This window comes from Trichomycterus rosablanca, chromosome 21, assembly GCF_030014385.1.
Source record: "Trichomycterus rosablanca isolate fTriRos1 chromosome 21, fTriRos1.hap1, whole genome shotgun sequence".
Classification (NCBI taxonomy): Eukaryota; Metazoa; Chordata; class Actinopteri; order Siluriformes; family Trichomycteridae; genus Trichomycterus; species Trichomycterus rosablanca.
The window spans coordinates 13,147,298-13,173,304 of NC_086008.1; the positions used below are offsets into that span (position 1 = coordinate 13,147,298).

At 40.3% G+C, this 26,007-nt stretch overlaps 2 protein-coding genes across 8 annotated transcripts in view; one reads left to right on the plus strand and one right to left on the minus strand.

The window, feature by feature from the left end:
• Positions 1-24,733, plus strand: ssbp2a (single stranded DNA binding protein 2a). The gene is given in 17 exon segments (XM_063017818.1): positions 1-50; positions 3,549-3,621; positions 7,266-7,327; positions 7,421-7,505; positions 11,727-11,807; positions 16,217-16,276; positions 16,370-16,427; positions 17,925-17,995; positions 20,442-20,509; positions 20,593-20,641; positions 20,726-20,761; positions 20,868-20,916; positions 21,860-21,927; positions 22,087-22,165; positions 24,342-24,370; positions 24,458-24,556; positions 24,651-24,733. Coding segments are annotated over 17 exon segments (1,062 nt in total). The 3' UTR covers positions 24,696-24,733.
• The window catches only part of zgc:110626 (uncharacterized protein LOC550588 homolog), a 42,498-nt gene that overhangs the window by 16,305 nt on the left and 186 nt on the right, over positions 1-26,007 (minus strand). For 4 of the 7 annotated variants that reach the window (XM_063017815.1, XM_063017814.1, XM_063017813.1 and 1 more), the window contains exons 2-3: positions 21,037-21,119; positions 7,259-7,443 (exon numbers count right to left, since the gene is read on the minus strand). The gene's annotated coding sequence lies outside the window, so the exon portion shown is untranslated. Of the gene's footprint in view, positions 1-7,258; positions 7,444-21,036; positions 21,120-24,338; positions 24,415-26,007 lie in introns of those variants that run through there. The other 3 variants (XM_063017812.1, XM_063017811.1, XM_063017816.1) reach the window with 3 other exon arrangements.

A 26,007-nucleotide genomic window follows, 5' to 3' on the forward strand; every position in this document is an offset into this window, starting at 1 on the left:
ATGTACTCCAGGAGTGCGCGTGTACCATCGGACTGCCAAGCCAGAGAGAAGTAAGTAGTTTATGGGGTAAAGAGGGGGGAAAGAGGGGGGAAAGAGGGGTGCAATTACAATCAGTTGCGGAGACTGCAGACTGCATGAAGGCGGGAAAAAATCCCAAAATAAACCTCACTGTGTAAGCAGAGAGAAATCTCATCTGAGCTGTTAATGAAGCGCTAGGACTGGCACCGGTTCTGGCGCTTTATTAACATACCAGGCGCTGATGCTGATGTTATTTCTGTCTGGATACAAGGCGAGGTTTAGTTGTTGCTTTATTTTCTATTCTGGATTGTTTGCATTGTTTATGATATGTCTACGTGCTTAATAATTTGATGTGTCTATATTATATCTGCACTTATATGTAGTCTTTAATGGTCTTCTAAATATAATAGAAATTATATATACACCGTTCAGCCATAACATTAAAACCACCTCCTTGTTTCTACACTCTCTGTCCATTTTATCAGCTCCACTGAACATATAGAAGCACTTTGTAGTTCTACAATTACTGACTCTGCATGCTTTGTTAGCCCCCTGTCATGCTGTTCTTCAATGGTCAGGACTCTCCCAGGACCATTTTTACATTGACATTTTCAGCATTTAGCAGACGCTTTTATCCAAAGCGACTTACAGTACTGTGAGAATATTTTATCTAAGCAACTGAGGGTTAAGAGCCTTGTTCAAGAGCCCAACTGTTGCAACCCGACAGTGGTTGGGCTTGAACCAGCGACGTTTCCATTACTGGTCCAGTACTTTAACCGTGAGGCTGATGGATCATTATCTTCCTGTTCTGTGGAGATGATCCGGGTGTCGGCGGGGTCGGTGCTGGTCCGGGACTTTGACGTGTAGAAGGTACCATCGCTTTATCCTGGTCAGGTACAATCGGTGCAATGCAGTAACATACCCCAGGCAGGATGCCAATCCATCATGGGGCCTTGCTCATCCAGTCTGTATGTGGACACCTGACCAGCTAATAGCACCACTGGAGATTTGAACCCTGGATCCACATGCAGTAGTCCTGAGGCACTCACTACAGAGCAGGTATTATTTAGGTGGTGGATCATTCTCAGCACTGTACTGACACTGACATGGTGGTGGTGAGTTAGTGTGTGTTGTGCTGGTATGAGTGGATCAGACACAGCATCGCCGATGGAGTTTTTAACACCTCACTGTCACTGCTGGACTGAGAATAGTCCACCAACCAAAAATATCCAGCCAACAGCGCCCCGTGGGCAGCGTCCTGTGACCACTGATGAAGGTCTAGAAGATGACCAACTCAAACAGCAGCAATAGATGAGCGATCGTCTCTGACTTTACATCTACAAGGTGGACCAACTAGGTAGGAGTGTCTAATAGAGTGGACAGTGAGTGGACACGGTTACTGCAGTGCTGAGAATCATCCACCACCTAAATAATACCTGCTCTGTGGTGGTCCTGTAGGGGTCCTGACCATTGAAGAACAGGGTGAAAGCAAGCTAAAGAAGTATGTAGAGAAACAAATGGACTACAGTCGGTAATTGTAGAACTACAAAGCCACTAACAGGTGCCGTGATGAAGAGATAATCAGTGTTATGCCTGGTCGGTGTATATATATTGTATATACATATGTGTTTATACATATCTATAATATGCTTTAGTAATCTTCATATAATTAAATTAGATGTCTGACTTCTAAGCAGTTGTTGTGATTGGGATAAGAGCTTTCTGGTTTGTTGTCATTCCGACATCTGACATTCCTATGATCATCACAGTGCTCCACATTATTTCCACTCCTACTTCTTCTGTTAGTCTCATTATACATTCTAGATTTAAAATGACTCAAACTAACATGCACAAAAATAAAATAGCTTGCATCCTCAACTTAATGCTCGTGTTTGTCTGTGCGATGAGACAGCCATTGAAAATCCATTTAGAAAATAGAGGGGCAGCCTCACTAATGAGACGTGCCAGCCTCACAGCGAAGTTAATGATGCTTTTACAATGTTTGTGTGTCTGCCATATCACCTCTGCACAAAGTGGTGTTGCATGTAAATTAACCTCACATGCTTTATTTGGTACCATCATGGCCAGCATGTCACACTGTAGGTTACATGAGACATGAGGTGTTTTTGTTCCAAAGACTTTAAATCTTTAGACTGTAACCAGGCTTTTTACATTATACGTTTTAGACGCTCTTGTCTAGTGCGACTTCAAGAAGTGCCTTCACAGTAAACATTACCCTACTCTAGTTTAAGGGCAACACACAAACACTCTTTCACATCTATGTGCAATTTAGAACAGCCGAATCACCTCCTGCTTGTGTTTTAGAGTTAAAAGCAAATTGGAGTAGCCTCCTAGACAAGGTTTAAAAACAGTTTTCCAGGATTCATGCAGGGTGCCCTGTAGTGAAGTGGTGCCCTGCCCACAGTGCGCTCTGCTTTGCACCATCAAACCCTGACTGGGATACAGCTGTACAAAAAATGGACAAATTAATGAATTTCGAATCCATAGTAATTTACTTCACAAATGACCAACATAGTGTTCATTTACTTCAATGCCCTTCCTCTCAGTGTTTTGGATGACTTTGAGGAACTAGAACAAATTGAGGAAAAGAATAATTTTTTGTGAGTGGTCACATAGAAGTATTCTGTGCTCCCTTTTTTCTCTCTTTTTTAGCGCGTCCAATTGCCCGATTGCATCATGCAATCTCCACCAATGCCCAATGCCGATCCCCGCTCTGACTGAGGAGAATGAAGCCAACCCACGCCCCCTCCGACACGTGTATTAAAACACTAACCCTAACCCTAACCCTAACCCTAACCCTAACCCTCTCTGTTATTACTGCTCATAAGTTATTTCACCCAATGAAATTCCTCGATGGTTGTTTTAATACAATAAGTCAAGTTTTGTTCACATTAAGCAATGTTTGTACTGGCCGAGTCGCTTTTATCATCTTATATCAAACAGTTTGTCTAATTGGAGGAGCTTTGAAAAGATCAGCAGCAAACTGGATCAAAGTTCAGTCAGATGAAGCAGCCAAGCGCAAAAATCTCACCCCGCATGGCAAACGTGTAGCACACTCCATTGGAAACAATGGCACAGCCAGCGCAAAAGCGGTTTTGCAGCTTCTCATGTGAATGCACCCTTAAAGGTAAAGGAAGATAAGGATAGCCAACCATTATCTGTTTTATGCAGCAGCACAAGACACATACACACCTAGGGGGACTTTAGTATCTTCAATTAACCTGACTATATGTCTTTGAACTGTGGGAGAAAACCAGAGCATCTGGAGGAAACCCACACAGACACAGGGAGAACACGCAAACTCCACACAGTAAGATTCGAACCCAGGACTTTCTTGCTTTGAGGAGACAGTGCTACCCACTGAGCACATTCATACTGATGTCTTTTTCCAAAACTACTGCCATGATTTTTAATGTATGCAACATTGATAAATATGGGATCTTATAACATAACTTTCCATGTTCATAAATACTTTTTCTAATTATTATCCCTCTTTTTCTCATCTGCAGGCTAGCTCTTCATGTTTATGAGTATCTGCTTCATGTTGGAGCTCAGAAATCAGCACAGACCTTTCTCTCAGAGGTAGGTAGTCAAATCAGTGTTATTAAAATACTGTAAATGAACACTGTTACTATTACTATAGTAAGCATGGGTCCATACACTCTGCTTCTGCTGTGTATTAGCTGTGCGACACTTTGCTTTGCCCACATCTAGCTGAGATGAGCTGCAGGAGGTACTTAGCTGGGCGCTCTGTTCATGTTATTAATATACTTGGTCTAGGATGTTCAGCATGCAGCATTCAGAGTGAGTTTTTGTAATAAACACATACAAGGCTACAAAATATTTCCCAACACCTGGGTAGACACGCAATGACGGTTGAGGTAAAGTAAACACAACTGTTAGGACAAAGAGCCGGAATCTCACAAACTAAAATCAGTTCTTGTGTCCGTATAATAAAAAAAAAAAACAGGACAACCACAGAGAAACCATCTAGTGATGCACAAATATAGAAATTCTAATCTAATGCTACTGGTCAACATGAATAATGTACAATGATACAGGTGGGTAGAGCTGTGGGTTACTAACAAGAAGGTTGTAGGTTCAAAACCCTGCTCTGCCATGCAGCCACTGTTGGGCCCTTAAGCAAAGCCCCTACACCATTAACAATGGCTGCCCACATCACACATGGTGCCACAGGTTTTAAACTAATCACGAATGTGTGCAATTGTCAGGCGTGTTGGTGGTTTTGTTCCAAAAATAAATCGCCATTATTGTACGGCACACACATTCTTACATTTCCAATACTACTTCAATTTGGTCAAGCGTGCCATTTTATTTCATTTACTTGTTTATTTTTTATGCATTTTCTCCCTTTTGCGCCTCCAATTGCCCAATTGCATCATGCTTCCTCTCCGTCTATGCCGATCCCTGCTCTGACCGAGGAGAGCGAAGCTAACCCACGCCCCCTCCGACACGTGGGCAGCAAGTCGTATGCATCTCATCACCCACACATTGACGAGTGTTGTGCCACCTAGCGTTGTGTACGGAGAGACACACCCTAAGAGCACTCCTTCCTCATCTCTGTGTAGGCGCCTCTAATCAGCCAGCAGAGGTCGTAATTGCACCAGTCATGAGAGAGAGATCCATATCCCACTTAGTCTGAACAACAGGCCAATCGTTGTTCATGTGGCCGCTCAGCCTCAGACGGCAAGGCAGAGCTGAGATTCGATACGATGTATTCGAGATCCCAGCTCTGGTTGCAGCGTGTGTTTTTACCTCTGCGCCACCTGAGTGGCCCTTCCACCATTTTATTTGACTCTCCTAATGGCCAACCACGCGACTACTAACATCCTAAGAGACATAATTTAATTCAATGCCATAATGCAATTCAAATTTAAAAAAGCCATAGATCAGAATCATTATTGAGGTGTGTATATATTTTTGGGCCTCTCTGAATATGAATACAAGACCAAGTCTAGCAAAGCAAAACAGGAAAACAGGATCACTTGACAAACACAGACACCTTTAATCAGCCAGAGCATATTATGACTTATAACATGAACAAGACAACCCTAAGACATTCTTTCCTATTGTGTACTGCTTCCTTTTGTCACTCCGATCTTTTATCACCCTGACCATGCAGCCAGCTCAGCGCTCACACCCAAAACAGTTTTTCTGAATTTACGTAGCTGTGGCGCGATCTCACACAAACAAGCACGTTCGATAGCAGATGCTTTTAGCGCTCAGAACACCCTCATTGTTTATAGCATCATCATGCAGTGAGCTCGTCCTTGCAAGTTTAAAGCAAGTTATTTATTTTTAAATAAAATTGTTTCTGGGTTCTTGGGTGGGGCAGCGGTCTAATACACTAGTCGAATCTTAACGGTGCTACCAACCTGGCTGGGCATGCAATAGGAACAATTGGTCGTGTCTAGGGGAGGGAAGGTCGGATGAGTTTTAACCTCATTATCGCTGCAAAATGTGCCCTCTGAGGCAGCAGTATGGGGCATAGCGTGACTCTCCATACATGGTATTGCTTTCTGTGAGAATCCACTGCTTGCTCGTGTAAAAGAAGCTGCCAACTACAGTGGCTAACGAAGGTGGAGCATGTGGCAGAGAAATTGCAAAAAGAAACTAAATTAGTCAAAATTAGCAAACACGTTAAAATAATAGACTGAAATTTCTAGTGATATAATAATAATTAAGAAGCATTAAAGTAAAGACTCTAATTTAGTAAGAATAGTTTTGGTTAGCAAGGATAGAATTATAAAGCTGGTGCTTCGTTGTAGCGGTAAATTATGCTAGTCCAAAACTGGGAAACAATAAAACCACACAAAAAAACTATTAATGTCAATATGGCATCCTGACTGGGGTTGCAGTGGGTTCTGTACCACTTACTGCAATTTATGAAGCAAAAATGCATAATACAATAATGTATAATAATTCTCTTATGTCTCTTATGTATATAATTTTCTTATATCATTTTATATTGTATGCAAGTATGATTACAATAAATGTTCTATTCTGTTCTGTTATATTCTATTATAAATTCAACTTTTGCATGTGATATGAGTTGGGTTGAAAACCAATGTACCTGGAGGAAACCCATGTGAAGGCAGGGAGCATATACCAAAGTTCCCAGGACCCCAATGTAGTGTAGCAGCACCCACACTACTTCTGCCTCACAGTGTCATTGCATAGAATCAAAACCTACTGTACATTAAAATTACAAGTACAAACTAAAAGCTGTAAACTAAATGTACTGACTAGGCAGCTGTAGCCTAGTGGTTAAGGTACTGGTCTAGTAATCAGAAGATTGCCGGTTCAAGCATCACCACTGCCAGGTTGCCACTGTTGGGCCCTTGAGCAAGGCCCTTAACCCTCAATTGCTTACATTGTATACTGTCTCAACTATAAGTCGCTTTGGATAAAAAAATGTAAAATGGAAAATGTAAATGGAAAACTAACTGGAAAAATACAAGACAGACCATAATTGCTTTTGGGTGTTTTTTCTGAGTAACATTCATCTGATCTTCAAAACTGCAGCATGACCTCCCTACCACAAAAAAATGAATCCATACTTTTCATTCTAAAGATTAGATACAAAAACTGTCCAGTGCATGTTTTTTGGGGATGGGGATGAGGGAAGAAACTAGAATACCCAGAAAAAACAGTGACCACAGGTAAGAACTTAACCCATACAAGTTTTCTGGTTCTGTCTGGCACCCAATCTACCTGCTGCAGCAATTAAAACACTCATATAAACTTATTCAATTAACATATACACACGTATTAGCCAAAACATTAGGACCACCCTTTCTCCAAAACAAAAAAATAGTCATGGCAATGCTTACGTAACACTGTTAGTAATATATCAAATGTTGTGTTGATGAGTCACTGTTAGTACAGATGTTGCAGCAGATGTGATCCGCATAAAGACCTGAGTGACTGGGAATAGCTTTTGTGTATGGGGCTGCATAGTTGTTTTTTCCCAATCATCAATATAATATTAATATCGATTATTTTACTGTAATTAATTTAAAGAAGAAAAAAATTTGATTTTGTGCATAAATTTGCCCTTTGCCAGGAATTTGCATTTCACTGCGTGACTACGTTGCATTCATTAATTTTTTAAGGTGCATATGGTCATGATTCCAGAAATACTTGGCCGGTGACAATAAGCAGCAGACATGACTCAGTCTAGTGTTTTGTCTCTGACCTGGCAGATCCGATGGGAGAAGAACATCACGCTGGGAGAGCCGCCTGGGTTCCTGCACTCTTGGTGGTGGTGAGTTGTTGGCATCCAGCACAGCGAATCATCATGAATGACTAACAACGCTGAAAGCAGTTGATCTTAGATTGTGAATGTCCTCTTTTGCAGTGTTTTCTGGGATCTTTACTGTGCTGCACCAGACAAGAGAGAATCGTATGAACATTCAAGCGAGGCCAAAGCTTTTAATGACTATGTAAGTTATGTTATAATTTATTACACAGATGTCAGTCTTTACTGAGGAAAACAGTGACAGTTTATTGCTTTTAAATTTTAATAGTTATACACTGCCTGGCCAAAAAAAAGGTCACACACTCTAATATTTGGTTGGACCGCCTTTAGATTTAATTACGGCACGCATTCACTGTGGCATCGTTTCCACAAGCTTCTGCAATGTCACAACATTTATTTCTGTCCAGAGTTGCATTAATTTTTCCCCAAGATCTTGTATTGATGATGGTAGATTTGGACCACTGCGCAAAGTCTTCTCCAGCACATCCCAAAGATTCTCCATGGGGTTCAGGTCTGGACTCTGTGGTGGCCAATCCATGTGTGAAAATGATGTCTCATGCTCCCTGATCCCTCCCTTTCACAATTTGAGCCCCATGAATCCTGGCATTGTCATCTTGGAATATGCCCGTGCCATCAGGGAAGAAAAAATCCATTGATGGAATAACCTGGTCGTTCAGTATATTCAGGTAGTCAGCTGACCTCATTCTTTGGGCACATAACGTTGCTGAACCTAGACCTGACCAACTGCAGCAACCCCAGATCATAGCACTGCCCCCACAGGCTTGTACAGGCACTAGACATGATGGAACAGGGTAAATCTGGACTCATCAGACCACATGACCTTCTTCCATTGCTCCAGAGTCCAATCTTTATGCTCCCTAGCAAATTGAAGCCGTTTTTGCTGGTTAGCCTCACTGACAAGTGGTTTTCTTAAGGCTACACAGCTGTTTAGTCCCAATCCCTTGAGTTCCCTTCTTATTGTGCATGTGGAAATGCTCTTACTGTCACTATTAAACCTGAGTTCTGCTGTAGTTTTTCTACCATTTGATTTCACCAAACGTTTAAGTGATTTGCCGATCACGATCATTCAAGATTTTTTTCCGACCACATTCCTTCCTCGAAGATGATGTTTCCCCCACTGTCCTTCCACTTTTTAATAATGCGTTGGACAGTTCTTAACCCGATTTTAGTAGTTTCAGCTTCTCCTTAGATGTTTTCTCTGCTTGATGCATGCCAAGAATTTGACCCTTCTGAAACAGATTAACATCTTTTCCACGACCACAGGATGTGTCTTTCGACATGGTTGTTTAACAAATGAGAAGCTACTCACTGCATCAGTTAGGGTTAAATAACTTGTTACCAGCTGAAACAATCACCCATGCAGTAATTATCCAATGGGAGGCTCTTACCTATTTGCTTAGTTAAATCCAGGTGGTGACCTTTTTTTTGGCCAGGCAGTGTATATTAAGCTTAAATTGACATTTATATGACCCCTGCAAGATTCACATGGACATGTGTATTGAAAAAACATTTGCCTATTAACACTGGAAGAGAGCACGTCCCATATCCTGATATTCCTAAGCTTGAATTGCCTTCCTTTCGTAACCTTTTCACTAGGTTACTAAAGTTCATATGCAAAGAAGCAGTGATATTTTTTCAAACTCCTCCATGTCTTTCTATCTTCATTTGTTGTTAAGTAACATTTTTCACATTTCCCAACAGCTTACACAGGAAGGTGGTTAGTGGCATAGCTGAGGATAGATGGATGATAGAAGTAGGAAGGAAGGAAGCGTGAATAAAGGGTGTTGGCATCTGTATATTTCCAGTTATTATGTTAGCTGCTTATCTTAAAACTGTTTACTATTTGGTCTCAGATCACAAACTATAAAACCAGCTTTTATTAAATAATTATTACTTAATGTGAATTAATTATAGCTCCAATATGTAAATTAAACAGCTGTGTAAATAAGTTCAGTCCAGTAATATAACAAGGATGCCCCAGGTATTTAAATTTTGGGGTAATTATCATCATAACGGCAACAAATCAAATAAAATCAAGGAAGTAAACTGAAATGCATTATGTTTACTGGATAACTCAGTTGGTAAAGCATCAGACTTTTAATCTGAGGGTCCAGGGTTTATATACATTCATGATTGGCTATGTCTGTCAAGGGAGGTGGGGGGCAAGCCCATGGGATGAACTGGCGTCTTGTTACTGTGTTTGTGTGTTACTGCATTTGTGCCCCATGGTACTGAAGAAACCAAATCGAGTGATGGTAAAAACATGTAAATGAAGTGTGCACAAATTAAAGGGGTCTGAATACTTTCTGAATCCATCTGTGATCCATCAGTTTTTAATATCATGTTTTTATTTTCCTTTTTTGTAATACATGACTAATTTTATTTATTGTATCTTAATAAATGAATAGAAAAATATATATAAATTAAACAAATAGAAAAGAAATTCACATAGAATTACATTATTAACGCCTATTCAGCAGCGCAATCATTCCCTCTCTGAGCCTCTGTTCCGAAAGATGAGGGGGAGACGATGTCTAGACGAGACTACTTGTCATTCCGGTCACGTTTAATAATTAGAGTGATGGAATGCTCTTGTCTGCTAAAGGTAGCACTGTCACACACACTGCATACTCAAATACCAAATCGAATCAATATGGAAATAGAGAAAAAGAAAAAATCTGATTGGCAGACAAAACCTGAATCAAACCACTTCAATAAAATCTGAGAATAAAAAAAATCTGTTTGGGATCTGGCTAGGACTAATCTATGTGTTTACCTTTTGTTTTTATGCATTTGGAAAACACTTGCATTCGAAGTCACTTCCAGTTAAGAAAGAATCATTGAAACAAGCGCCCAGCAATGACGTCTTGGTTCTGCTGGGACTAAATTTACAGGCTCTGAAACTATCAGGCCAAACTTTTTCTGCACTGCCCCCCTTTTTGAAGAATATCCCCCTCAAATCCAACACGCACACACATGCCGTTTGCTTCACTAGAATGTATTTTAAAGGGCTGTCGTTAATTGCATTAATTAATGAAGATTAAAATTTAGAATCAAACTATTTTTATTGGGCTATGTTTGTGCCACGTAAATATGTGTCTCTGTGGTAATTTGCACTGCTTTAACACAGTAACATTGTGTTTATACTGTATAACGAGAACATGGGCACAACAGGTGACGCGAGTTACAAATTACACGAGCTGCTGCTGCTACATACTGCGAAATATCGGGTATTTAAAAGAATCATTTTCAAAAAGTTTGAGAAATCATCACTAGACAAAATTACAGTTATTAACTGATGCCTTAATATCACCTTTGGTCAGAGCACGCATGTGTCTCGTCGGGCATCTGCTCGCACTGATACGCGTTACAGACTAAATCTCAGACTCAGTCTGACTTTATTTCAGATGAATTTGGATGTAAAGTGCATGAACTGTACACGGAACATCACAAACACTGCTGTGAAATGGATCGCAATGGACTGTATAAACGCTTTAACATATGTAACGATGTGGGTCGACATGACGTTATACGTGTTGCACAGGGGCGTAATTATGGGGGGGGGGGGGGGGTACAGGTGTACCGGGGCCCATGGGGGGGGGGGGGTCCTACACGACATGAACTCATTCACTTACCTCACTGCCCCCCCATTGGCTGCACTCGCCAGGTCATTATTATTATTATATTACAATATTTTCGTTAAGTAAAATTAAAATAACTAAAACTGTGCATTAAAAATACCAGAGGCAGGAATTTGGACTTGAAGTGTAACTTCTGAGTACTTTTAATTCATTCTGATCAGCTATCAGCATATGCAATTTGTTGAGGGGGCCCAACATTTTTTTTGCACTGGGGCCCAAGAGCTCCTAGTTATGCCACTGGTGTTGCATCTAGAAATGGTTCATATTATGAGCGCAGGTATAACTGGCTGAAAGATGGGTAGCTGTTAACAACTCTATATAGGCCTTGGCTGACTTTCTAAAAATAATTTAGATTTAATCATTGTATCATAATTTTATGAATGTTTTTATTGGCAAACATGTTCTTGCAATAAAAATGTGCATAACTGTCAAATTTTGCTTAGTTATTAGTTTGTTAGTTATTAGTTAATTGCGATTAATTTGGTTCTTTAATCACGATTAATCTCGATTACAAATTTTAAGCCCTAATTTTAAACTTATTAAATAAAACAAAAAAGTGACAAATAACCATTACATGCATTGTATATCATAATGTTTTACTGTGTAACGGGGCATTCACATGAGAAGCAGCAAAACCGCTTTTGCGTCGGCTGTACCGTTGTTTCCTATGGAGTGAGGTGGTTATTTTACTGCCAGATTGTGTATAGATAGGTTCAAGTTTGTTATTATTTGTGTGTCTTTAGAGTGCAGCAGCAATGACCAGTCCTGGGAATGGAAATCTTTCTCCGGGAGAGGGAATGCCCTTACCCCCTGGATTCCCCCAGGTACACAAACAAACACACACACACACACACACACCACTATTTATCAAACACCTACAGAATCTACAGAATTTTACCGCTGCACCACCGAGCTACCAACACAAGCCTATATGCATGCGTGTGTATAAAGTGTATAAGTGTATAAAGCATGTTTGATGAGAGTTGGTAGGTGAAGTGCGTGGGGTGACAGAGGACGTGTAGTAAAGCTGGTTGTTTGGGCCATCTGTATAATTGAAGTACCTGTATAACTGTGCAGCATTTCAGGTGCATATTTAAAATCTTTAATAGTAAATGTCTGTGTAGCATGTTTTCTATAGTGGGTTTAAAATTTACATTGATAAAATATAGGCCTACATAAAAACATTTAACTAAATAAATAATTATAATATTTCAATAAATACAAAATGCAAATCATAGTTTTTTACATTTACTTTGACTTTTATTTGATTGCAGACAGTTTGAACCTGAGATATTTCACGTTTCATCTGCTCATCTTCATTTCATTTATTAATAAACGTCCATTCCTGCATTTCAGGTCTGCAACACATTCCAAAAAGAAGTTGGGACAGTAAAGCATTTACCACTTTGTAATGTTGCCATTCCTTTTCACCACACTTAAAAGACGTTTTGGCACCGAGGATACCAAGTGATTTAGTGTTTCAGCTTTTATTTTGTCCCTCGTCTTAAGATCATCGCATTTTCCGTTCTCCACACATTCTCTATTCTCTATACAGAGGGTACGGGTACTGGCAGGTCAGTCCAGTACCCGTACCCTCTTCTTCCGCAGCCGTGCCTTTGTAATGTGTGCAGCACGTGGTTTTGCATTGTCTTGTTGAAAAATGCATGGACGTCCCTGGAAACGATGACGTCTTGAAGGCAGCATGTTGCTCTAAGATATTAATGTAGTTTTCTGCATTAATGCTGCATCACAGAAGTGTAAATGACCTTTGCCAAGGGCACTGACACAGCCCCATACCATGACAGACCCTGGCTTTTGAACTTGTTGCTGATAACAGTCTGGATGGTTAATTTAGTCAGTAGTCCAGAGCACACGGCGTCCATTTTTTCCAAAAAAGACCTGGAATGCTGATTAATCTGACAATACAATACACGTTTCCACTGTGTGATGGTCCATCCTAGATGCCTCAGAGCCCTGAGAAGTCGACACTGCTTCTGGACATGGTTAACCTAAGGCTTCTTTTTTGCACAGTAAAGTTTTAAGTGGCATTTGTGCAGTAACTCTGTATTGTAGAGCTTGACAAAGGTTTGCCAAAGTAATCCCTCACCCATGTGGTTATATCAGCTATTGTTGAGTGGCAGTTCTTGATGCAGTGCTGTCTGAGGGATCGAAGATCACAGGCGTTCAGGTCAAGCTTGTGCTTTTGGCCTTCACACACTGAAATTCCTCCTGATTCCTTGAACTGTTTAATGATATTATGCACTGTAGAGGGAGAAATATGCAAATCCCTTCCAATCTTTCTTTGAGGTACATTGTCAATAATTTTCTCATGCATTTGTTGACAAACTGGAGATCCTCTGATCATCTTTGCTCATCGAAGACTCTTGAGCAAAGATGATCATGATGATCGTGATTCCTGGATGCCGCTTTTGTACCAAACCATGATTACAATCACCTGTTGACATCACCTGTTTGGAATCACATCATTATTTACTTTTTTCACCTCATTACTAGCCCTAAATTGCCCACGTCCCAACTTTTTTTGGAATGTGTTGCAGGCCTGAAGTACAGGAATGAAGGTATATTAACAAATGAAATGAAGTTGAGCAGATAAAACATAAAATATCTTTGGTTTAAACTGTCTGCAATCAAATAAAAGTCAAAGTAAATGTAAGGAACACTGCATTTTTATTTTATTTGCATTTTCCATACTGTCCCAACGTTTCCGATTTGGGGTTGTAATTAATAAAAAAAAAAAAAAAATCAACATAAATATAGATTTATTTTTGTCAATGTGTTCTTGAAGTCCTGCATCTAATGGGCTACTGTCCTAGCATTGACATGAAAGTGCTGGATAACCTTTATCACCATGTATGTACCATACATGTATTTGTTGTAGTTGTAGCCTAGTGGTTAAGGTACTGGACTAGTAAGCAGAATGCTGCTGGTTCAAGCCCCACCACTGACAGATTGCCACTGTTGGGCCCTTAAGCAAGGTCTTTAACCCTTGTATATTTATTCATTCATTCAATTTCTTAACCGCTTATCCAAACAGGGTCGCGGGGAGGGGGCGCCAGTCCATCGCAGGGCAGACACACACACATACACACACCCATTCACCTATAGGGCAATTCAGTGTCTCCAGTTAACCTGACTGCATGTTTTTGGACTGTGGGAGAAAACCCTGCACAGACTCCGCACAGAAAGGACCCGGACCGCCCGCCCGGGGATCGAACCCAGGACCTTAGCCACCGTACAGCCCCCCATGTATATTGTACTAAGTCGCTTTGGATAAAACCATCTGCTAAATGCCAAAAATGTAAATGTAATTATACTTAAAAAATGATACTATACTATATGAAATCCATTTTTAGTTGCTTATGGCAGAGATATTTAGTTTTTCTACAAGCATTAGCCATAATGTATATATACAGTGGGGCCAAAAAGTATTGTCAGCCACTGATTGTGCAGGTTCTCCTACTTAGAAAGATGAGAGAGGTCTGTAATTTTCATCATAGGTACACTTCAACTATGAGAGACAAAATGAAAAAAAAATCCAGGAAATCACATTGTAGGATTTTTAAAGAATTTATTTGTAAATTATGGTGGAAAATAAGTATTTGGTCAATAACAAAAGTTCAACTCAATACTTTGTAACATAACCTTTGTTGGCAATGACAGAGGTGAAACGTTTCCTGTAAGTCTTCACCAGGTTTGCACACACTATAGCTGGTATTTTGGCCCATTCCTCCATGCAGATCTCCTCTAGAGCAGTGATGTTTTGGGGCTGTCGCTGGGCAACACGGACTCCACAAATTTTCTATGGGGTTGAGGTCTGGAGACTGGCTAGGCCACTCCAGGACCTTGAAATGCTTTTTACGGAGCCACTCCTTCGTTGCCCGAGCGATGTGTTTGGGATCATTGTCATGCTGGAAGACCCAGCCACGTTCCATCTTCAATGTTCTCACTGATGGAAGGAGGTTTTGGCTTAAAATCTCACGATACATGGCCCCGTTCATTCTTCCCTTAACACGGATCAGTCGTCCTGTCCCCTTTGCAGAAAAACAGCCCCAAAGCATGATGTTTCCACCCCCATGCTTCACAGTAGGTATGGTGTTCTTGGGTTTTTCTTCTTCCTCCAAACACGACGAGTTGAGTTTTTACTAAAAAGTTCCATTTTGGTTTCATCTGACCACATGATATTCTCCCAATCCTCTTCTGGATCATCCATATGCTCTCTGGCAAACTTCAGACGGGCCTGGACATGTACTGGCTTAAGCAGGGGGACACACCTGGCACTGCAGGATTTGAGTCCCTCTCGGCGTAGTGTGTTACTGATGGTAGCCTTTGTTACTTTGGTCCCAGCTCTCTGCAGGTCATTCATCAGGTCCCTCCGTGTAGTTCTGGGATTTTTGCTCACCGTTCTCATGATCATTTTGACCCCCCAGGATGAGATCTTGACCCCAAGGGAGATTATCAATGGTCTTGTATGTCTTCCATTTTCTTACAATTGTTCCCACAGTTGATTTATTCACACCAACCTGCTTGCCTATTGTAGATTCACTCTTCCCAGCCTGGTGCAGGTCTACAATTTTCTTCCTGGTGTCCTTCGACAGCTCTTTGGTCTTGGCCATGGTTGAGTTTGGAGTCTGACTGTTTGAGGCTGTGGACAGGTGTCTTTTATACGGATAACGAGGTCAAACAGGTGCCATTAATACAGGTAACGAGTGGAGGACAGAAGAGCTTCTTAAAGAATAAGTTACAGGTCTGTGAGAGCCAGAAATCTTGCTTGTTTGTGGGTGACCAAATACTTATTTTCCATCATAATTTACGAATAAATTCTTTAAAAATCCTACAATGTGATTTCCTGGATTTTTTTTTCTCATTTTGTCTCTCATAGTTGAAGTGTACCTATGATGAAAATTACAGACCTCTCTCATCTTTCTAAGTAGGAGAACTTGCACAATCAGTGGCTGACTAAATACTTTTTGACCCCACTGTACGGGTATGTAGGTGCTTTTCTGCAAAGCCAAATGTTGGTTGAGGCGAATGTAGGTCTTGCATTGCCCTCCTGTGGTTACATTAACATCACATCACCAGTGGCTCTTGTTTGTTGGTTACTTTTTTTAATAATTACAAAAGATAAAAGTAGCAAATGCAGATCATCACTTTCACTGATCAGCACTGTTAGCTGTTAACATTTTTATTTTTTAATCTTTCTTTGTTTTATCAGCAGTTTTTGTCCCCTCGTTGCCCTGGTGGCCCAAGAGCTTCTCTCAGAATGGCTGGTCAGGTACATTCTTACACTAATATTCACATTCATGTGTTAAAATTGCTCACTCAAGAGGAAGATGATCAAGCCAGACTTATGTTTGTTTTTGACCAGACGATGGGCTCAGGTAACCCGCAACTTTTGGGTGGGATGGATACTATGAGACAGCCAGGTGAGATGCTTTTCACACTTCTCAATACTATAATACGCTACATGTTCAGGTCATACACTGAATCCCTAAAGCATGTTTAGTTTGTTTGTCTGTTTATCATTTACAAACCTCTTATAAGTTTTTCATTAATACTATTTTAGAAGATACACTAAACATGATTCCCTTGCTTGAATACAGGCGTAGATAACATACATTCATTCATTTATTCATTGCTGTTTGGGTCTTTGGGTCTGATTCATTGGGCTAAAGGCAGAAAACACACCAGACAGGTTGCCAGTCCAACAAACACCCACTGACCGCCCACCCACCCAAACACACCCAAACACACACACACACCCACCCACCCACCCACCCAAACACACACACACACACACACACACCCACACCCACACACACCCAGCCACCCACCCAAACACACACACCCACCCAAACACACACACCCACCCACCCACCCAAACACACACACCCACCCACCCACACACACACACACACACACACCCACCCACCCAACACACACACACACACACACACACACACACACACACACACACACACACACACACACACACACACACACACACACACACACACACACACACACACACACACACACACACACACAGGGCAATTTCTAGTAGCTCGGGTTACCCTGACTGCATGCTGCATGTCTTTGGACTTATGGGAAAAAAAGACACCGGGGGGACATGCAAACTCCACACAAAAAGGACTCAAACCCAGGCCCTTCTTGCTGTGAGGCAACAATGTAACCCTCCCTCCCAGGACTATATCCAAAACAGCATATTTACACAGCACAGTATATTGTGTATACTTCTATTTTGTATCAACTTTATCGCATGATTTATCAATACAGGTTGTCCAGTTGCATTTTCCCCTGTAAATCACATATTAACTAAACAATTATGGAAAAAAACATTAAAATAATACAGACATTTGGGGTCGACACGGTGGCTAAGTGGGTAGCACTGTTGCCTCACAGCAAGAAGGTCCTGGGTTTGATCTCCAGGTGGGGCGGTCTGGGTCCTTTCTGTGTGGAGTTTGCATGTTCTCCCAGTGTCTGCGTGGGTTTACTCCAGGTGCTCCGGTTTCCTCCCACAGTCCAAAGACATGCAAGTGAGGTGAATTGGAGACACTAGATTGTCCAGGACTGTGTTTGATATAACCTTGTGTGACCTGATGAACCTTGTGTAATGAGTAACTACCATGTCATGAATGTAACCAAAGTGTAAAACATGACGTTAAAATCCTACTAAACAAACAGACATTTGGAAAGCAGAATATTTCAGTTTACAGTTATTTTCAGTTCAAGATTTAACAAGCTATTTTATTATTTACAGTATATTATATTAGTATATTTTAACATGGTTGGGCTAATAACTATGATGAACGCTGCATACCTAATGACACTTTATAATACATAAATTACATTATTTAATATTTTACACAGAATGCTTTCCCCCCACATTGCTCACCCCCCAGGTCATCTTCACATAAATGGGCCGATGCAGAGGATGATGCCTCCAAGAGGAATTGTTTCTATTGGACCACAGGTTTGTATCTAAATATTTCACTGCACCTCACTGCACCTTCACTGCATCTACAGTCTATCTACTATCAGGGCCAAAAACACTGGCACCCCTGCACTTCTTTCAGAAAATGCACAACTTCTCTTAAACAGTTGTTGCAATTGCAACACATCTTTATTAAAATATATATAAAGATTAAAAATAAAAAAATTTTAATCTAACTATTTTTATTTGGCTGTTTGTGCCACATAAATATGTGTCTCTGTGGTAATGAACTGTATTTCAGATGAATTAGGATGTAAAGCGCATTAACTGTACACGGAACTTTACAAACACTGCTGTTAAATGGATCACAATGGACTGTATAAAGCAGGCAGGTCCGCGATCTGGTTTTATACGGCCCGCATCTTCTGTCTTAAATTGTTCAAACAGAAAAAGTAATCAATTATCGTCGCTGTCCGATGAAAAACTACTTTAAGCGGGTTTCACTTTTTTTACGTGTTGATGAAAAGCTGTCCATCAAAACCGTGTAGCTCCGCGTCCTCCCCCTCCGGTGAGAAGTGAAACTCTGTGTGATGTTTCATCTCTACAGTTTATTCAGGTTATTCTATCACATGGTTATAAACATAATTTATATTTGTGATGTTTGTAGTTTTTTAAAAACACATCTGTATCTGATATTTATATGGACTAAGCGTTTACATGGACTGTATTAATTAACACTTTTTTTTAATAGCTATAGTCAATAACTTATAGATAATGTCTTGTAACTTGACTGTTTCAGGTATTTATAGGTGTTTTAATGGTAATGTAGAACAGTATTTCCCAGTCTTGTTTCTGCACAAACACAGTATTAAAAGGTTTTCTTAATAGATCTATGAAATATATATATATATATATATATATATATATATATATATATATATATATATATATATATATATACAGTATATATACAGGGGTTGGACAAAATAACTGAAACACCTGGTTTTAGACCACAATAATTTATTAGTATGGTGTAGGGCCTCCTTTTGCGGCCAACACCGCGTCAATTCGTCTTGGAAATGACATATACAAGTCCTTGCACAGTGGTCAGAGGGATTTTAAGCCATTCTTCTTGCAGGATAGTGGCCAGGTCACTACGTGATGCTGGTGGAGGAAAACGTTTCCTGACTCGCTTCTCCAAAACACCCCAAAGTGGCTCAATAATATTTAGATCTGGTGACTGTGCAGGCCATGGGAGATGTTCAACTTCACTTTCATGTTCATCAAACCAATCTTTCACCAGTCTTGCTGTGTGTATTGGTGCATTGTCATCCTGATACACAGCACCGCCATTGGATGCACATGGTCCTCCAGAATGGTTCGGTAGTCCTTGGCAGTGACGCGCCCATCTAGCACAAGTATTGGGCCAAGGGAATGCCATGATATGGCAGCCCAAACCATCACTGATCCACCCCCATGCTTCACTCTGGGCATGCAACAGTCTGGGTGGTACGCTTCTTTGGGGCTTCTCCACACCGTAACTCTCCCGGATGTGGGGAAAACAGTAAAGGTGGACTCATCAGAGAACAATACATGTTTCACATTGTCCACAGCCAAAGATTTGCGCTCCTTGCACCATTGAAACCGACGTTTGGCATTGGCACGAGTGACCAAAAGTTTGGCTATAGCAGCCTGGCCGTGTATATTGACCCTGTGGAGCTCCCGACGGACAGTTCTGGTGGAAACAGGAGAGTTGAGGTGCACATTTAATTCTGCCGTGATTTGGGCAGCCGTGGTTTTATGTTTTTTGGATACAATCCGGGTTAGCACCCGAACATCCCTTTCAGACAGCTTCCTCTTGCGTTCACAGTTAATCCTGTTGGATGTGGTTTGTCCTTCTTGGTGGTATGCTGACATTACCCTGGATACCGTGGCTCTTGATACATCACAAAGACTTGCTGTCTTGGTCACAGATGCGCCAGCAAGACGTGCACCAACAATTTGTCCTCTTTTGAACTCTGGTATGTCACCCATAATGTTGTGTGCATTGCAATATTTTGAGCAAAACTGTGCTCTTACCCTGCTAATTGAACCTTCACACTCTGCTCTTACTGGTGCAATGTGCAATTAATGAAGATTGGCCACCAGACTGGTCCAATTTAGCCATGAAACCTCCCACACTAAAATGACAGGTGTTTCAGTTATTTTGTCCAACCCCTGTATATATATATATATATATATATATATATATATATATATATATATATATATACATACAGTATATATATATATTTATATTATACATAAGCAGGCTATGCTTTCACAAAGTTGAATACATTTTGTATTATATAATGCATTTGCTAAATATTTTTATGTATAATGTGCTGTTTAATAACCTTTCAGTTTATAAATCAGGTCTACCTTTACTTGAGTAATTCTTGTCATTCTAATCTAAATGAATAAAATGATGATGGGTTCTGTGCAGAACTACGCTGGAGGAATGAGGCCTCCCGTACATTCATTAATGGGACAAGGAATGCCTGGCATGTAAGTGCGCCAATGCTCTCCCAGTTCCGCATGGTCTCTGTGTACACTGATATCAAGCGGAAGTCTGTAAAAAAATCTGTTGTGTGTAGGGCTCCAGCAGGAGGAAGGCCTTGGCTAAATCCTCCAAACACCAACTCAGTAAGTGCTCTAGAGCCAAAGTACACCAATTTAAAACCACTGACAGCTACTACTAAACCATTATGAACACTTCTCTCACTACAGATCCCATACTTATCCTCCTCTCCGGGAAGTTACACAGTAGGTGTTTTCAGTATGCACACACATACACACACTGTCTAACTTACTAAAGTAAAGCAATGTTTGTGCATTGCAGTGTATCCAAGTTGGGTATGTGTATTTACAGGGTCCAGCAGGAGGAGTGCCTGGCACACCAGTTATGTCCAGTACAGCAGGTAAAAACTGTATATAGTGTTTACATACAAATGTATATTCAATCAACTAATATGGACAATTACCAGACTAAATTGGTCATCTAAACAGCATACAATAATATATCAGATAAAAAAGCATACCTTTTACCTTCAGGCATTGGTGTCGAATCTCACATCTCATGCTACGTCTTCAAATTCTCAGACGTTGACCATGGAACTCAAGCCTACAGTAAAGAAAAAAATGAATTAAAACATTTAACTTTTGTTATATAATATGCTTCCAGTGCACATGTCTATTTCATATTTGATGTTGTACTTGATATCAAGTAAAAAATAATTAGCTCTCAGTATTTAATTTTCACCCATTGCCAATGTTTTGAGGCTCCCCCTGAAGGACCCGCAATTTAAATTCCATCTTTCAATGGCTTTATGTTTTATTAAACACCCCCCCCCCCCCCCCTTCTTTGTTAGCCCCCTTTCATTCTGTTCTTCAATGGTCAGGACTCTCCCAGGACCACTAGAGTAGGTATTATTTGGGTGGTGGATCATTCTCAGCACTGCAGTGACACTGACATGGTGGTGGACTGATCCACTCATACCAGCACAACACACACTAACACACCACCACCATGTCATTGTTACTGCAGTGCTGAGAATCATCCCCCACCTAAATAATACCTGCTCTGTGGTGGTACTGTGGGGGCCCTGACCATTGAAGAACAGTGAAAGCAGGCTAAAAGAAGTATGTAGAGAAATAGATGGACTACAGTCAGTAATTGTAGAACTACAAAGTGCTTCTATATGGTAAGTGGAGCTGATAAAATGGACAGTGAGTGTAAAAACAAGGCGGTGGTTTTAATGTTATGGCTGATCAGTGTATATATAAAGATACAAAAAGTTTTAATGTGTACATGCATGTGTCTGGCTTTTGGACAAAAATGATTAATAATCCATCTGATTTCAGAGTCCACCAATTCAGGGGACATGTATAGTGTGATGAATCCAGTTCCTCCAAATGGAACCAGACCAAATGTAAGACCTGTCTAACCCTTCCTAAAGATCTCTTTAATGCTCTTCATGATCTGAATGTGAATTTTCCACCCTACTGTATTTAGAAAGATTAAAAATCTTTAAATCAAATATGACGTAAGGTAAAAACAAATTCATGTGTGAATGTTTCTTTTCTTTCAGTTTCATGTTGGTCCTTGTGCTGATGGAGCGATGGGAGGGGTTGTAGGAATGGAACCTCATCCTCTAAATGGCTCATTAGGTATAAATAACATGACTACACCTATGAAGTAGGGTGAATTTGAATGACAGTATGATTTTAATGATTGAAAATGTGGTTAACTAGCAATAACAGACCCAATCATAATTTCTGCTCTCCACTAGACTCTACTGAATGAGTTTGTAAACATTATGATGAAGGAAAAATGACATGCAAGGCTTTATATCAGCAGTTCATTTTTTCATAAATAACATCAAGACCTGATGCTTTCTCTTGTTCATGTTATGTTCTGTGTTTGAATTTTTTTAGAATGTCATGCGCTGCTTTCTGAGAGCTTCTGATTCCTATTTAAGTGATGTTTAAATTCAACAGGTCTGACAGTAACCATACCTGGGTGTGGCTAGTGAAACTGAACCCAATTGTCATTTGAATTTGGTTAACTGTTAATTTAGTAGCTAAGGGGGCAAATACTTTTTTCACATAAGGCAGGGTAGGGCTAAACAGCATTTTTCTTTTTATTTAAAAGGCATTTTATGTTACTTGGTTTATTTTTAGTATTAAAAGTAGTCTGATGATGTTAAACATATGTGTGACATATGCAAAAACAAAAGAAATATAAAGGGGACAAGTACTGTTTTTAAAGCACTGTATAAAGATGATTTAGAGTATTCAGACCCTTCAACTTTTTGCACATTGTTTATTCTGTTAAGGCTTTGATTTTAAGTGAGTATAAGTGAAAACATTGTACAGTTTTTCACAAAAGCATTCAGACCCTATGTATCCCAGGTAATTTTGGATACATCTATGCAAGCTTTCCCCATCTGGATTTTGGCAATTTATCCCATTCTTCATGGCAGATTCTTTAAGAACTGGCAATTGACTATGAAATGCCATTTTCAGGTCTCTCCACGTATATGTACTGGGTTTAGGTCTGGACTTTGGCTGGGTTACTTAAAGACATAGTTGATACCTACACTGAAGCCACTTCAGTTTTGTTTTGGCTGTACTCTCTGGGGTACCCCAGTTTGTGTTTGAATGTACTCTGACGGAGGTTCTCTCCAAGGATGTTTTTGAAGCACTCTTACAGTATTACATTTACATTCGCAGCATTAAGCAGATGCTTTTATCCAAAGCGACTTAGTATTATGACTGAATGTAATTTAAACAATTAGGGGTTAAGGGGCTTGCTCGTCACAGGACATCTGAAGCATTTTACTGACTGTTAGGTGCTTTTCTACCTCCCTACATGTCCTGAACATTAATTTTGCTAGATGGCCAACTATGAAGATTTACGGTTGTGCCAAGCTTCTTTCATTCCATGGTTATCGAGGTCACTGTGGTACTAGGAGGACTCAAAGCTTAAGAAATAATTCTATATGCTTGCTACAATTTGATTAGAGATTCACAGACAGGGCGCCCAGGTGGCACAGCGCGATATTCCGCTTGCACACCAGCACCGAGTTTCTGAATTCCTCGTTTCGAAACTCGGTGTTGCCACCGGTCGGCTGGGCTTCGTCTAGCGGGCGTAATTGGCAGTGCATGCAGCAGATAACTAACTGGCCACCGTATCTGCAGGGTGGGGGCCGGACTATGTGTCTTCACTATGGGTCTTTATACGCCGTGTTAGGACCCTGATTGGCGCCTGTGCAGAAAGCACGGGCGAGAAGAGGAGGGCTGTGCACGTGTCGGAAGAGGCGTGTACAGTGACGTGCTGTCCTTGGATGCAATCTGGTATCTCTCGGCAGCGGAAGACAAAAATTTGAGTGCGCTAAAACGGGAGGAAAATGGGGAGATTCACAGACAGTTCCTTAGAATTCATCAGACAGTTTGCTTTTAATACTAAGCGCAGTGTAAATTGTGAGCCCTTACAGACCCAGAAATGTGCCTTTACAAACTACTGTATGTACAATAAATTCAAAATGCAAAACAAAAGGCCTAAATAATTAGACCCTACAACAAAGGGTCTAAATAATTATGTGAATACCAGGGGGGTGGTCATTTTTTTACTTTGTTTTTTGAGTGATTAAGTGTATATTAATGGATAAAATGGTAATCTACATATAAAATCAAACCCACATCATAATAAAGTGTGAAAAAGTTAAGGGTTCTGAATACTTTCTGAATCCACTGTACATTATGGTCGGTTTCTGGTCGTTTCTCATTCATATGCTTTTCGACCGTAATAAATAATAATCATAATATCTTGTTGTCTCACCAGCATCAGGTGATATTGAAAGCCTCCCTAAGGTAGAACACAAAAGACGTTCATACGATCTCACATGCATCCTTTGATAGGTCATAATTGTATCGTTATGAATAGTTTGTATTTTGCAGAGCTCTCCTGGAAACATGAGTATGAACACCCAGCCAAGCACACCAAGAGGTGATGGAGAGATAAGCAGCAGCTTCATTAACCCCTTTCAGAATGAAAGCGTATGTCACCAATGTTCAGATACTTCTGTTTTTCGATCCTTAAAAAATCAAGACTGGATTTATTTTTCTCCGTCTGTCTTTCTTTTGGTTTCAGTACTCCAAATACGATGACGAGTGTGTAAGAGACAGGATGGAGTAATGCACTGAATATGACTGAGACCAAATCTGAACAAGCCATGATCAAATACCAAGAGTACATGAAGGGGACATTTATGTAGAATAGGACAATCAATCCAGATGTTTCTTCAGAGATTCCACTAGATCTATCATCATCTTTGTGAATCGTGAGAGACATGTTTTTAAACTGCATACTGATATCTTCATAGGTCATTTGATGAGATCTGTGGAATATGGAACATGCTTTTATCAAAACAATTTTGGAAAGCTGAAGTTGTGTACAGTTGTATTTGACCTGGACTGGTTTGACTACTTTGACAGAAACACTATGTCAAAGGAATGTTGGTATAAATAAATAATGCATTTCCTTTGTAAATATCTGCTGATGCCAATAAGTATACACCGATTAGCCATAACATTAAAACCACCTCCTTGTTTCTACACTCACTGTCCATTTTATCAGCTCCACTTACCATATAGAAGCACTTTGTAGTTCTACAATTACTGACTGTAGTCCATCTATTTCTCTGCAAACCTTTTTAGCTGGCTTTCACCCAGTTCTTCAATGGTCAGGACCCCCACAGGACCACCACAGAGCAGGTATTATTTAGGTGGTGGATCATTCTCAGCACTGCAGTGAGACTGACATGGTGGTGGTGTGTTGTGCTGGTATGAGTGGATCAGACACAGCAGAGTTTTTAAATAGTGTCCACTCACTGTCCACTCTATTAGACACTTCTACCTAGTTGGTCCACCTTGTAGATCTAAAGGACACAGGACGCTGCCCGAGGGGCGCTGTTGGCTGGATATTTTTGGTTGGTGGACTATTCTCAGTCCAGCAGTGAGAGTGATGTGTTTAAAAACTCCATCAGCGCTCCAGCACAACACACACTAACACACCACCACCATGTCAGTGTCACTGCAGTGCTGAGAATGATCCACCACCTAAATAATACCTGCTCTGTGGGGGTCCTGACCATTGAAGAACAGGGTGAAAGCAGGCTAAAAAAGTATGTAGAGAAACAGTTGGACTACAGTCAGTAATTGTAGAACTACAAAGTTTTTCTATATGGTAGGTGGAGCTGATAAAATGGACAGTGAGTGTAGAAACAAGGAGGTGGTCATAATGTTATGCCTCATGGGTGTATATACAAAATAATAAAATGTAGAAACTAAAACCAGATCCACCTGGATTCATGTTTTTCTTCCATTTTTTAAGCATTAAGGAGGATGATAAAGTATAAATAGGCATCTCTAGTTTGTCAACATTAACCTTTAAACATATACATACTGTATGTGTCTACGAGCATTTAAATACACACACCTGTGTAAAC